The sequence below is a fragment of the Kogia breviceps genome, chromosome 9, assembly GCF_026419965.1.
Source record: "Kogia breviceps isolate mKogBre1 chromosome 9, mKogBre1 haplotype 1, whole genome shotgun sequence".
Lineage (NCBI taxonomy): Eukaryota > Metazoa > Chordata > Mammalia > Artiodactyla > Physeteridae > Kogia > Kogia breviceps.
In genome coordinates, this window is record NC_081318.1 from 17,527,055 (window position 1) to 17,542,198 (window position 15,144).

The 15,144-nt window shown below is 48.0% G+C and overlaps 1 protein-coding gene across 1 annotated transcript in view; it reads left to right on the forward strand.

The window, feature by feature from the left end:
- The window catches only part of SLC13A4 (solute carrier family 13 member 4), a 40,359-nt gene that overhangs the window by 1,333 nt on the left and 23,882 nt on the right, over nt 1–15,144 (forward strand). Inside the window, exon 2 of the mRNA XM_059073848.2 lies at nt 4,557–4,685. Within this exon, the coding sequence (XP_058929831.1) occupies nt 4,557–4,685 (129 nt within the window). The remainder of the gene's footprint in view (nt 1–4,556; nt 4,686–15,144) is intronic.

A 15,144-nucleotide genomic window follows, 5' to 3' on the forward strand; every position in this document is an offset into this window, starting at 1 on the left:
CTGTGGGGCACCACGGTGGGCTCTGATAACCAGGATTTGAAACTCTTAATCTCTCAAGTTCCTTCTGAACTTTACGTTGAAAGAGCAGCTTGGCAGCCTGCCCTGGTCCTATGCGTATGGCCCTTTCAGTATTTGTATCCTCTGGGTTTTCTTCTCTGTGCTCTTGAAGGAGAGACAGCAAATGACTCGATAAAAAAGAATAAGAGCCCCCAACTCTAGACTGTGGCCCAATTTTTTGTCCAGGTTTGTGCGAGCAGAAGAGCCTGAGCTCTGGCCCTGCTTCTGAGACTGTCATTTGCCTTCCTTGCCTTCCTCCGGCTCCTTTTGTCCCTCCTCCCCCTCCTCTTCCCTCCTCCTCCCCCTCCCCCCTCCTCCTCCTCCTCCCCCCCTCCTCCTCCCCCCTCCTCTCCCCCCTCCTCCTCCTCCCCCTCCTCCCCCTCCTCCTCCTCCTCCCAGGGGCTTTACCCCTTCCCCTAGCTGGCACTACCCTTGAGACTTTAGGAAAAATAAGCTAAGAAAGGTTAATCTTGTTTGTGGGAGGGCAAGGGTGTCTTCCACTCAGCTCCCAGAGTAACTTCGTAACCAAGATTAAATTATACAGTTAAAGGGGATTAGAATGGTTTCTTAAAAACAAACTGGTTTAAATCTTTAGTAGAATAAAAACTCAGAGCACCAAGGAGCTGCTGATGAAAACCGGGCTGGGATTAGCAGACAGTGATTGGTGCTGAAAGCCTTCCCGAGTCCATTTCCAGCTTTGTCCCAGTAGGCTGATTTTCTTTCCTTTTCATGTTTTGGTTTTGGTTTGTTTTACTCAATGTCAGATGGGTTAAGGGAATGCCAACCAGGTGGCACCTGCTCTTCTCTCTAGCAGCATCAGGCACCCCCTGTGTCCCCTGAGTCAGCCCCATCTCTGGGGACCATGACTCCAGGGGCTAGTGCTGCCATTTAATTCTGGGAGCCTGTCTTGGAGCTTCTCAGTTACCAATGACTAGTGGGAAGTATCCACATGAAGAAGAAAACAAAATAACAAATTATTGAAGTAGACAAAAAAAAAAATCTATAAATGTAACAGAAGAGGGATGTGGGAAAAAAAAATAGAGGAGAGACAAGGAAGGAAAGGTAAGCCTCTGCTCTATTGGGGTCTATAACAATTTTTGAATAGGTTTTTAAAGATGGACTCACTGAGACCAAGAGACATTGCCCTTCCTTGAGCTACCCCCCTTCTGTCCAACTGAGTTTCACCTTAGGGCAGGGTTTCTCAACAGCCACACTAGTTACATTTGGGGGTGGGGGGAGATAGTTCTCTGTCGTGAGGGGAGGGCCGTGCTGTGCTGTGCATTGTAGGATGTTTAACTGCATCCCTGGTCTCTACCCATCAGGTGCCAGCAGCACACAGGCACCCCCTGCAGCTGTGGCAGCCAAAAATGCTTCCAGATATTACCAAATATTCCCTGGGGGGGGCAAAATTGGCTCCAGCTGAAAACCAGTGCCTTGAGAAAATAGAAATATGCTACCTCAGAGCTTCCCAGTCTGTGCTCATGGGTAGCCCTCGGGACAGCTAGATGGAGCCTGGGTGGCCAAAGCCCTCAGACCCGGATGCAGCCTGCTCACCACTCGCCCCAGCGTGCCCCGCAAAGGTGACTCCTCCGTGTGTCACAGTGTCAGTACGCCGCTTCTTCTTCTTCCTCTGCAATGATGCAGAAGGACCTTGAGGTCACGGTAGGAACACACCACTCAGGGACTGGCTCTCATCTATTTGGCCCCCTTGCATCCCACTTAGATTCTGATATTTAATCCTTAAGATCCCTAAATAGCCTTGTTTGCTCTGGGCTGGAACTGAGAGAAGTGATCTGGGCAAGAGCTCCTGGTCTGCAGTTCTGATGGTTCTTCAAAGTGACAAGCTGCAGCTGAATTTTTAGGAAGGATTAGTATGACCTCCCCTTTTTTCCTGCCCAGCTCTCTAAAGCCAGGGGCCCAGACTTGATTTCCCATATACAGAAGAGGAGGGTCAGGAGGGGGGCATCTGTGACTAAGCCCAGCTCCAGCATCCCGGTGGGATAAAAGTTACACCCAACTCCCAAGCTAAGTTTTCAAAAGCCCTTCCAGTCATTTATGACACCAAATTACGTGACCTCAAGCTCCTTCCAGTGGAGTCTGAATGGTATTTCATCGCGGTGGTCAGACCGTAGGGAAAGAAGCGGATGCAAACATCAGTTAGTAGCAGGGTCAGGGGGCACCCGCTGTGGGGAAATGCCACTTTTGAACTCGCTCCTTTATATGTCAACAGGAGCAAAAAAGAACTGACCCCACACTATCCCTTAAAGGCACTGCCCGAGTACGCACCAGTCCCTGCATTCCTGCTGGCCAGTGGCAGTGATAAGAGGCTGGGGGTTTCCAGAATATTTTCTCCAGTAGATAGGAGAGACCTGTTAGCCAGCAGAGGAGCCCAGTTCAGTTCACCAACATTGACTGAGCTACCTGCCAGACCACGGCCAGATGCAGGGACACAGGATCCTGTCAACAAACTTCACAGAGTATTCTGGGTTATCTGAATATAAGCTTCCCGACTGAATTTTGAGACAGTTGAGAAGGGGCAAAAGGAAGTTTATGTAAATTCCATGGGTGTACTGAGTGCGAAATAGATGGAAAGGCCATCTGAAGGTGGCCTCTTGGCCATTCTTCTAATGAAAGTTAGAAAGCTCTAAGGAAAGTTCAGATAAAAATGATGGCAGTTTATCCTATTCTTAATACTGTTGGATGAAGGTGGCTTGGTGACTTCCTCCAGTAACTTATTCTAATTCCTAACAATAGTTACAATCAAAAAGTTTACCTTGGCTTACCCAAATTCTCCTAATTCAAACCAAAATGATGCATGGTAGAAGGAAATAGCTCTTGCTCCCTCTCTCTCCCCTTTCTCTCCTTCCGTCACTCCTGGACCTGTAATGACCAAGCCAAGAAAGACTGAAGGTTCTTTGTAAGGAATAAGGGCTTCTCAGTGAGGGAAAGACATTCTATCTCCTTTTCTTCAACTAGAAACAACACTTGCCATTCTGTCTCTTTCCCAGGAAGGAGATGGGAATAAGTGAGCTCAAGTGGGCTGAAGGGCTTTGAACTCCTTTAGGTATTTTTATTTCTGCAGTAAAGGGAACATTTCTCTAAACCGCATTCTTTTTCAAATGGAGCCCTTTTTTCCCCCAGTATTGGTTCTGTTGTCTTATCAGCACTTCCAAAAGCTTTAACTTCTCTCTGATCTCTTGGCCCCAGAGGAAATCTCTGTGGGAGCTACAGTCAACAATTGTTGCGCCCAGTTCCCATTCCTCGACCCCCAACCCCATAATCCATGCATATCAGGAGGGAACAAGGTTCCATCCAGCCAGGCTGGGTTAATCACTCCTGACGCCCCTCACTGATCGTGGGCGACCTTTTGTAACTTTCGTGTAAGAGTTTGAGGAGGCTTGTTCTGAACCCAAGGGAGAGATAAACAGAACAAGATTTGTCAGGTTCCTTGATCACCAGCCAGCCTCAGGGCAGGTCAGACCTGAGCCCAGTGGGTTTAGAACTAGGTATAAACGGAGGAGTCCACAGCCAGCTTGGATCTTCTATTCAGTGGCCCTCCGAGTCCACTGTTAAAACCCTTGAACAGTGACCTCTCCTAAAAGTAAGCCAGTGACCTTTCTCACCACCATTAATCAGCACCATTCAGGGCAACCAGGATTGCTGGAGCTAAGGTTAAGGAGGACTGATTTTTTATAAGAATGTTGCACGTATTTATTCTGTGCACCCCCACGGTTGTACAACCAGCAAACTCTTACTCTCTTTGTCAGAGGGAAGTTTCCATGTGCATCAGGCAGTGGAGTGTCCCAGACACTGGTTAGGGCACTGGTTCTCAACAAGGGATGATGATTCCTCCCGCTCCCCCCGCCGCCAACGGACACCTGGCAGTGTCTAGAGACATGTTTGGTTGTCACAATTGGGGAAGTGCTACAGACCTCCAGTGGGTGGAGGCCAGGGATGCTGCTAAACATTTTACAATGCACAGGACAGCTCTCCCCACCAACCCAGCAAGGAGTGATCCAGCCCCCAACGGGCCAGGTTCAGAACTGACGTGTGACTCAATTACACAAATTAATCCCCACCTTCAGCTACCCCAAGAACCTCTAGTATCTGATCCATTTGACACCAAAATATCCTGCCTAGACCAAGTTAAAACTGTGAACTCCACCTTTACAGTGTATGATCTGGACACCGCAGTTAATTTCAGTCCCTACCCCGCTCAGTTTCTGGAACCAGCCGAGCTGCCATAGCATGACAAACCAGTGCAAACCACGTGCCAGGCGTCAGTCGCCCCAAGGAGCCGCCATAACTTCACCCACCAAAATACGACGGCACGCATCCACCCAACTTCTCTGCCAAGTCCACCTCTGCACCTCCCAGAGCTGTGCTCCAGTGCCCGTGTTTGAGTCCGTGCGCCTCCTGCTTGTGCCCTGGGTCTCTTTGGGATCCTTGGTGGCAGGGGCTGTCCCTGTGACTAACCCCCCACTTTCCTCCCCTTCCAGGAGGCCGCGTGTGCTTATGTGTTGATCGTGACTGCTGTGTACTGGGTGTCCGAGGCGGTGCCTCTCGGAGCTGCAGCCCTGGTGCCTGCCTTCCTCTACCCGTTCTTCGGAGTCCTGCGATCCAGCGAGGTTAGACCATTAGTTGTCCCCTGCTCGGTCCCTGCTGGGCCAGTGAAAAGGGGGCTCAAGGTGAAGGGAGACTCACAAAGCAGTTGAGGAGGGGGCTTCTTTCACCCTCTGGAACAACCCATTAGCACTAAAGCCTTTGCACCTGCTGTTCTGGACCCTGAGCTCCTTTCCTTCAACCCATGACCTTCATCTCCGTCACACTGCCTCTTTCAGGAAGGCTTTTGGCTAATCACACCCAACTGTTCCTTCAGCCTGAAGCCCTTTAGGAACTGTATGATTGGCACCTTCAGCCAGACTGCTGTTACTCTTTCTCTGTCTTCTGATGGCCCATTCAACTCTAAGCACTCAAAGGCAGGAATCAGGCCTCCCAGGTCCTTGGACTCTCATGATGAAGCTGAGCCCGTGTGGAGTAGGTGCTCAATAAATGCTTTGCCCATAGAGAGATTTACCGTGTTTCCCTGAGTCCTGACAGTGTCTTCACGTTCTCTAAAAAACACTTCTGTCCCTTCTTCCCCAACTCAAGATTACTGCATATTCTTTCCTTGACCGCTGTCTACCTAGAATCTGTCCTCTGTTCACTCTCTCTCTCTCTATGGCATTCTTAAAATTCTAACAGAAATTGTCAACAGGAAGCCCGGGGTGGTGCCAGTGCAAACAGTTAAGCCTACCACAATAGGAAAGAAGAAAATCACAGCCAGAAACCTGGAGCAAGATGAAGAATGGTCTTCATTCATTAACACCTGGTTCCATTTGGATTATCTCCTTATAGCACCTGGTCTCCGCTTAGGGTTTCTGAAGATGGAATGGTGGAGGTTAGTTAAGGACAGAGGCACAGGAGAAAGAGGAGAGGGAACTAATGTTTGAATTCCTACTGAGAATCAGGCACTACACCAGAAGTGCTGTATTAGTTAATACTCCCGAGATGTCTACAAGGTAGATATTAATATTTCCATTCTACGGATGAGGAAAGAGGTTCACAGAGTTAAGAAACTAACCCAAGGAATCTAAGGGAAAAAAAAACATGTCATGAAGAACCTAGGGGTAGGACGGGAATAAAACACAGACCTACTAGAGCATGGACTTGAGGATATGGAGAGGGGGAAGGGTAAGCTGTGACGAAGCGAGAGAGCGGCATGGACATATATACGCTACCAAACGTAGGGTGGATAGCTAGTGGGGAGCAGCCGCATGGCACAGGGAGATCAGCTCGGTGGTTTGTGACCACCTGGAGGGGTGGGATAGGGAGGGCGGGAGGGAGGGAGACGCAAGAGGGAGGAGATATGGGAACATATGTATACGTATAACTGATTCACTTTGTTGTAAAGCAGAAACTAACACACCATTGTAAAGCAATTATACTCCAATAAAGATGTTAAAAAAAAAAAAAAAGAAACTTACCCAAGATCACAAAGTAGGAAATCGCAGAATTGGATTCAAACTCATACCTGTCAGATTTCAAAGTCTGTGCACTTGCTTACTGTACCATAAGAAAAATACTCCATAATGTATTATGTAGCTTCATGGTGAGTTAATACTAAGAACTGTACATCTCTTCAGTTCAGTGTGGTGTGAGGAAGGAATAATGAACCTGGGTCCATGGGATGCCTTAACCATGGATAACAGAATGTTTTTTAAAGTCCAGAGATAAAAATTAGGCTATCCACTAATTGCTGTAACTTGGCTACAAATTAACAAGCCGTCCTTCTACTGCATGGACTCAACTGGCTGGTTTTTGTTTGTTTGTTTGGGTTTGGGGCAGTTTGGTTTGGAGGCTCTTGGTACATTAGTTCGTTTGTTGGCATTTAGTAATCATAATAGCCTCAGACTCTCCAAAACGGATAGCATCCCCCAAACCCTCAGCAGTGCTTTTATGCCTGGAGATGAGTCCAACACCAATATCCTGGTGACCCACATAAAAGCAAGCCTGGGACCTGAAGCACTAGGCAGTCACTCCAATTATCCCCCTTCCTTTGTGGAAAGAGAACAGGTAGTTTGGGTCTGTGTGCATTCCTGGAAGAACAAGCACCAATATTACTTTTTTTTTTTAACATCTTTATTGGAGTATAATTGCTTTACAATGGTGTGTTAGTTTCTGCTTTATAACAAAGTGAATCAGTTATACATATACATATGTTCCCATATCTCCTCCCTCTTGCGTCTCCCTCCCTCCTGCCCTCCCTATCCCACCCCTCCAGGTGGTCACAGAGCACTGAGCTGATCTCCCTGTGCTATGCTGCTGCTTCCCACCAGCTATCTATTTTACGTTTGGTAGTGTAACGTTACTTTTCTTAAGAGAAACATAAATGAACTTGTCCTGCAGATTTCTCTTTAAAGTTGTGAAAGCGAAAGCCAATGAGTCGGGAGGTGAAAGTAGAGAGCAGAGGAAGAAATGAAGTTATAGAAAGAATTGAAACTTAAGTTACATTTTTAAAGTGAGCTAACTATTCATTAAACGACTAATATCTTTGTCTTTCACTACAGGCAACCCAAAAGCCAACAGTATGCCTTAGACTTAAATTAGATGATGTCTCTATTTCCCCAAGGGCTTCCTGCAGCGGAATCTTATAGACAGGTGGGCCAATCAGCCCCTCCACACACTAGGGATGTTGCTAGGCAACAGTTCATCCTAGGGCCTGCCCATCTGCACAGCCAGGAAGGCTCAACCTATAAGGAGTCTAGGGAGGCAGTTGTTTTCAAAGGTAACAGGACTTTGTAAGGAGAAAAAGAAGACTCTCCAGGGAGAGGCTGGGTGTTGCTATTGCTGGGGCTGGAGGTGGAAAACACTGGAGAAGCCAGGGGCCAATTTTATCATTTGAGGTGAAAAACCCTACCCCATCTATCTGATAAAGTGGCTTTGGCTGGTGATATTTAACAGCTGAGCTCCAGAGAGCAGTTTAGGCCAAATATAATCTGTTTAGCTAGCCTTTTAAACTCAGATTAAAGGACATGCCGATCAGGTAGAGGACATGGGTTATAGCCCCTTGTGAGCCAGTTGACTTTGCAGACAGAGAAAATATCTATTCCACAGCCACCGACTTCTCCCCTACACCAGCATGTGCCATGGCTCCCTGGGAAAAGCTAGGCCGGGGGTCTGCAGGAGCCCCCTACTCCAGACAAATCATCCACTTATCACTCCCCAAACCCACCTTGTGCTTGCCCAGCCCCTTGCCAGGACTCAGGCCATTCTTCCACTTTGGAAAGTTCTCTCCAATTCCTTCAGCTTTTAAGATCCTACCCAATTACCCTGTTGGTTGAAGCCTTTCCAAAAACCTCAGCTAAAAGTGTTGTTCCCTTCCCTTGGAGCCACCTGATACCTTTGTCCTTTAAACGGTACATGAGATACATCAGATATAAACTTGCTGTGGACACGTCCTCTCTCCACCGAGATTTCACACCCTCTAGGATTTACAGTGTCTTATGCATACGGGCCATTCTTGCACTAGCCCTTAGTTCACGTTTCTTGATTGCAATATTTCTTTTTTTTTTTTTTTTTTTTTTTTTTGTGGTATGCGGGCCTCTCACTCTTGTGGCCTCTCCCGCTGCGGAGCACAGGCTCCGGACGCACAGGCTCAGCGGCCATGGCTCACGGGCCCTGCCACTCCGCGGCATGTGGGATCTTCCCGGACCGGGGCATGAACCCGTGTCCCCTGCATCGGCAGGCGGACTCTCAACCACTGCGCCACCAGGGAAGCCCCTGCAATGTTTCTTGATAGTGTGTCAGTAGTGTACTCTCCATATGAAGGAAGACATGTGAATAGGATCAGTGTGACCCTGAATATGTGGCTTTTGTCCCTCAAGTTATTCAGTCAACATTCAGAAAAATATTTTGAGTGCTGTACCAATATGGGATGTTACAGATACCTTGCAGGTGACACAAATGAAAAAAAATATCATTTCTGGGATTTCCCTGGTGGTCCAGTGGTTAAGACTCTGTGCTCCGAATGCACGGGTCACGGGTTCAATTCCTGGTCTGGGAACTAAGATCCCACATGCTGTGTGGTGCAGCCAAAAAAAAGAAAAAAACAATTTTTTTAATATGTCATTTCTGCACTCTTGAATCTCATAGCTAATGCTCTGGGTTCCCCCTGTGGCTGGATGTGTGCATATAAATGGTTAAATTTCACAGTGATGAATTGTCAATCTGCAGGTATTAAGAGTTCACTGTGTGCAAAGCTTTGACTGTCTTCTATCAGCCAAACTCAGGTGCTGAAAAGAGATAGAAAATGGTCAAAATGGCTCCTGACCTTGAGAAGTTTCTACTCTAGCAGAGAGAAAGTATAAACCACATGGAATAACACAGAAGACCCTATGCAGTAATGCCTCTTTTTCTGGCCTTGCAGACCCCAATTTACACAATTTCACGTGAGGGAATGTTCTATATAAATGAAATTTACCCTGTCGAGAGCCCAAACTTTATATTGACCACGTTTTGACTGAGGTCTTTCCACAAAGCTTTATAATTTCCCTGGTCTTTTAAACAAATGTTGCTGAACATAAATTAACTTTGTCTTTGGAGCCTTCGCTATTTCCAGGGGTAACAATTTCTCAATCAGAGAAGTGGGCTGGATGATAGCACAGTTGAGTAACTTGAGTGCTGGTTGAATAGCTGAACCGAAAGAATCTGAGTAACATGTTGGCGTCGTGCTGGAGAGAGAGCAGAAATGAAAATAAGAAAGGCATGTTATCGGATTGCAGATGACTCAGAGCTAGATGGACTAGCTAATGGGCAGTGACAGAATCAATGCTGCCAGGAAGAGACGATGGACTGGAAGGGAAGGCCAGGCAAAATGAAGCTTAATAAGGATAAATGTTAGCAGTGTGTGTGAAAAAGATCTTTGGCTTTCAGCTGAGTATAGACTCAGTGGGAGTCGGCTCTCTGTCCAGGGTGGCCGCCAAAATGCCAAGCCTTTACCACATGTCAGGCGCAGTGGGAGGTCCTCTACATGCACTGTATCTTTTAATCCTCTGTGAAGTGGCTATTATTTTTATCTTTGTTTTACAGAGGAGGAAACTGAAGTTCAGAGAGGTTAAGTAACTTACTCAAGGTGATACAACTAGTAAGTAGTAGAGCCAGGACTTGAAGCCAGAATTGCCTGACCCCAGAACTTTCACCCTTAACTGCTAGCCGGTATGTACTGAAATCTGCTCAATTGATAAACGTATGTGTTCAGAGCAGGAAATTCTGGATAAGGAGCTCATTCAGAGGTAGGTAGCAGCCAAGATGTCTGGAATCTAGAAGCTAAGTCACATGAGGAATGAAGAAAAGCCTCAAGAGGGGTATGATTTCTGGCTTGTGCAGCTCCACATACCAGGCTTAAAGGGTCAAACCGGAACCAGAGTCAAAGCACCATAAGGTAGATCTCCTCTCTTCAGGCAGGAAAGACCCTGAAGTGGGGGCCACACGTGGTCCTGGCGTTCCTGTCCCCAGAAGCACAAGCCAGATGACCACGTCAAGGATACTAGAGGTAGACTCTGTGCCTCGGGAGAGGGGCTGGGCTCTAAGGCCCCCTTGACTTTAGGGTTCTATCGGTTTGTAAGCGTCTAGCTTCTGCTCCCCCCTGCTGGTGTACAGAGCCCAGTCCTATATTTCCGATTTGTTTTTCGGTCTGTTTGCTTGTTTTGCCTCCATTGTGACTCTCGTTACTGTCATCATATATGCCTCGGAAGTCCTCTAAGCCTTTCTACTGTGTTACCGTAGTTGGGGACAGTACCTGTGTCAATCAAGTGAGCTGAGAGTCACTGTTTATAGGAGAAAGGCATAGATGTGGGGACCAAGCGGCTCTCTGGGGAACTAAAGAGCATGGTTTGTACACTGGGACTTGCAAAGAGCCTCAGAGATGCCCAGGGTCAGGAACTACTTCTGGTAGTGATTACACCTGCTCTCTCTCTACCCCCCAACACACGCACCCACGCGCGCACACGCATACAGACACACTCCTTCTGCTGTCTCAGTGGCCCTGCACTGCAGGCTTCTAGCAAGTCTAATTTAGATTCTAGCTCCTGCCAAGGCAAGAGAGGCAGCAAGGCAGCTCCAGCTGGAAAAACAAAACAGCCAAGTGATACTTGAGTCTGATGTCATGAAATCTGCTTCCCTGTTTGCTCCTGACCTTTCTGACCCACTGGATTCCTGACCAGTGCCTAGACCCTGACTTTCCGTGTGTAAACCTGGGGGCATTTCGTATATCACTTTCCACTCTGCCTTTCTGGCCTCTACTCACTACAGAGGCTGACAACCCTACCTCCACCCCCCAGCCACACATACAGGCCTGTGAGGATACAGGCTGAGCATCTGTGCCCAGCTACCCACCCTCACCCACAGCCATCCAGACACAGCCCAGAGCTGAGCCCACACCCAGGCCATACGTGGGCCCGATACCAGGAACCTACAGATTTTACAGCCTTTTGAGGCCAAGCTAATGTTTCCATAGGAAGAGCTACAGGGGCAGATCATTCAGGCTTGAAGAAACTGGGGACACCTTATGAGTCAGCATTTCCAAGCTCTGCAGGAGCTGGGCTGACTTCGGGTCAGGTCAGCACCCATCTGGGTCTCTCTGCTTTAGACATCTCTAGGGTAGGGTTTACAAAGAATGTTTTTTAAGCCACAAAACCTTTCCTTTAAACTAAATCTTAGGAAAATCAATACATGAAACAGACGGAAGGGGAAGTCCTACTCTGATTAGGCATGTGGGGGCCCAGAGCCCTGGCTGCCCGGGCCCTTCCCTCCCAATACCTCACGGCCACCCTGTTCCCGCAGCTGCGGCTGAAGTTTCAGAGGCAGTGAGTGGTTTGAAAACCTCTGTCCTCGGGGAATACCGACAGGTGGTTAGGAGGGTGTCTGAGCCGCAGAGACTCACCTGCAGAAACAGCACGCCTGCCCCCAGGGAGAGGCGGGGAGGCAGCCCCCGCTGGCCTTGGCTGCATTGCCAGGGTGGTGGTTGGAATGGTGTGGTGAGGGCCTTCAGCTCTGATGGGCGTTTAGCTCAGCCCGGAGTGGGGCCAGCCCAGGCATCCCATCCTGGGGTCACAGCAAAATTGTTCAGATGAACCAAAAGAGCCTCAAAATGGGTCTGTTTCCAGAGACCCCCCCCCCACACTGGTCTCCTGAGGGAATGCCACATTGCTGCCACGTGAAGAGGCCCGTCCACGGCAACTGGCAAGGAGAGCCTCGGTGTGTGCAGCCGGCAGCAGCGTGCTGATTGGCTGCGTTTCTGAACGGGGCCCACACAACGCCACCCATGCCTGTTCGGGACACATTCAGATCCACACATTCTGCCAGTTTCTGGCTGCCACCACCATAAGCAGGGACACTGGCCGTGTGGAAAGGGTCAGGATCCGAGTTGGGAGGAGGGTAGAACTGCGTTTGAGTCCAGTTTTCTCACTAAGCAGTCTTGAGCAAGTTGTGCGTTGACTGAAATAAAAGTTGCACGTTAAGTTTTATTTGGGGGAACTTACTGAGGACTGTGGCCTGGGAGACACCCTCTTAGGCAACTGAGGTACTTGCTCCTAAGAGGTAAGGTAGGAGCCAGGAAATATATGAATTCTTTTCTCTGGAAAAACATGTAGTCAGACATCAAAAGACTACTGCTAATCACAAGAGACATCTCAAGTTAATGATTTTAGTGCTCTTCTATCTATGGGAAGAAGTAAGAATCTGGGGTCATTGAAATGATCCCTTAGATATGCATCTAAGTACCCAAAGTACAGAATGCTTCCTGTTTTTCTCCTTCCTGAATTCCCCTCAGGGTGCATGACTGCAGTGGCTAGGGGCTTGATCCTTACAGAACGGGAATGGCGGGCAACCTTCTTTACATGTGTAACCTCTCTAAACTGCCATTTTACTCATCTGGAAAAGGAGAATAATAGACATACCCACCTCACGGGGAGTTGTGAGGATGTTAGACCTCTCTGAGTGACTGAGTGCCCATTTCAGCACCCAGCACCCTGCACCAATGACTCATTGGTCCATCTGTCTAACTGCCTGATGATGGCCCTGTTCTTAGTGAGAAAAACACTGACCTGAGATCAACATCCTGATTTCCCTTCTCCTCAAACTTCTAGGATTAAAGCCACAACTCCCCTCACCTTCCCATTAAAAAAAAAAAAAAAAAAAAACTTTGTAAAAAAATTAAAACCTGACATATCCAGAGAGTAATAAATAATTCCGTGCCCATAAGAGCTCATCACTAACAGATGTCACCTGCAATTTACTAACAGTGAGCTAGTCTGTTAAAAGACTACATTGGTCAACACTTCTGCCCTTGTGCCTCTCAATCCAGGCTGGGTTAGAAAACCCTTGAGAGGTAGGTACTCACCCTTCACTTAAGAAAGTTTGGGGGAACCTTTGTCTTTTAGGTTCACCTTGCTCCTTCTTACTTCATTTCTTTCTCTTATTCCCCCACGTGGCCACGCTAGCATGATCCCTGATTCCTGATTCCTAACCCTCAATCTCATCTTGAAGCGTTTCATCTTTTCACTTCCTTAACAAAAATAATGGACCCTTCCTGAGCACTTCCTATGTGCCAGGCCTGTCTTGCATCATCTCACGTAAGGCCCGTACGGATTCAATGTGTTGTGTGTTACTACTTAAAAGGCTGAAATGTTGGGGGAACAGGGGTTCAGTATTTGGTCCGAGAACATACAACTCATCTGTGGGGAGCAAGCATTTGAACCCAGGTTGAGTTCTTACTTGCTATCCTCTGCTCCCCCTTTTCAGAGCGGCCTCCTTGAGCCCATCTCTTCTTAAACACAGTCCAGAAACATCTCTGCTCTCCAAACTTGGGGTTTGGGTGCACTGAGAGAAACCACAGAGCAGAAAAGCAGTAAAGGCGATAACGCTGCCAACACAAATGTCACAAAATCCATGCACTCTAGCCATGGGAGGAGCGCTTGTTTTAGAATCTAATTTCTCTCTGCTAATAGTTCTAACAATTTTCATTATCTAGTTTCCCAACTCACAGAATATTAGTCTTGGAAATTAGATAATGGGGAAAGGAATGCCCACGGCAAGTGTGAGGATGCAACACATTTTAGAAAATGATTAAAACAATCCTCTAGAATCCTGGAACTCCCAGAGGGGTTGTAAATAACCTTATTGTAAAGAAAAAAAAACCAGTGGGCTAGAAAACTAACCAACAACACCATTGGACAAGATTTTATTTATTGTGCCTGGGCCCTCTCTGTATGCTAATGGCCTCAGACCAGGTCAGCCTTTGTGTGGACCACGTAGTAACAGCAGAGCCACCAGGAGCCCTGGCTGTCAACATGGCGGGCCACGCTAGCTGGTTTGCATGTGTCATATAATCTTCACAACAGCTTTACGGAAGATTGGGACTCATATAATCCTCATTTATTTTTTTAGATGAGAGAAATGAAGCCCAGAGAGGTTGAATAACTTGCCCAGCATACAGCCGAGTCACAAACTACACCCAGGCTACATCACCAAACACGTGGCATCGCTTACAAGGGGGCAGGAAGGACACATGAACAGGCCTGAGCACACCAAACACCAAATAAGAAAACGTCACAGGGCCAATATCCCACTAAACCTGGGCCTGGGGCTTTCATTGGACCGGGCCCAAGTATTGGGGGCCAGTGTCAGGACTGTGATTATGAATAAAGATGAGGAATGTGGGCTGGCCCATGCTGTCTGGGGGTACCCAGAATTTCCCCTGGAGTTGAATTAGATGAGTCGAATAGTAGCCTTAGATTCAGATGGACCTGGATTGATATCCCAACTCCACCCCTCACACAGTGACCCTGGAAAACTTCCTTAACCTCTCTGAGTCTGTTTCCTCACCTTAAGTGAGAAAGTGAATGCAAAATACATTTCTGGCATGTAAAAGGCACTCTACCACATGTTGGTTCCTTTCTCCTTGCCCTTGAGAGGAACCCCGAGAAAGTAGCCCCACCTCTTGTGCAGGCTCTGATCCCCCTAAAAGGCCATCACCAACTGGGGTCTATTAGGATATGTGCCAACGAGGCAGAAAACTAAAATGTTGTCAGGCAGTCCCCTGGGAAAGTAACCCTGGTAGCACTGAGTCTTTAAAAGCTTCACAGAGAGCCATGAGTCATGGGGCCAGTGGGGGGCCATGACCCAGGAGGACAATGGTGTCTCAGGTCTTCTGTGGGTTCCTCTCCTTGGTAGACAGATGAAATTAAAACACCAATTCCACCACAAAGCTGCCTCTCAGCTGCCTAGGAACATAGCAGTCCTAGGCCCCCAATTCAGCCAGCCCTCCCATCCCAGTAGTGCTTCCACCTCCCACTAGGGGGCAGCACCTCCACCCACCGTCAGGGCCCCGAGGCCCTCCTTGTCCCTCCCAGTGCGGACGCTGCCCCAGAGTCACAAGCCCAGCACAGCTTCTCTGCCCTCCGGGAGCATTAGTGACAGTGTCCATGAGGACTGGGGTCGAGGACGAGGACTAGATTAACCAGAAGCGGAGGCCTCTTACCCCAGGAA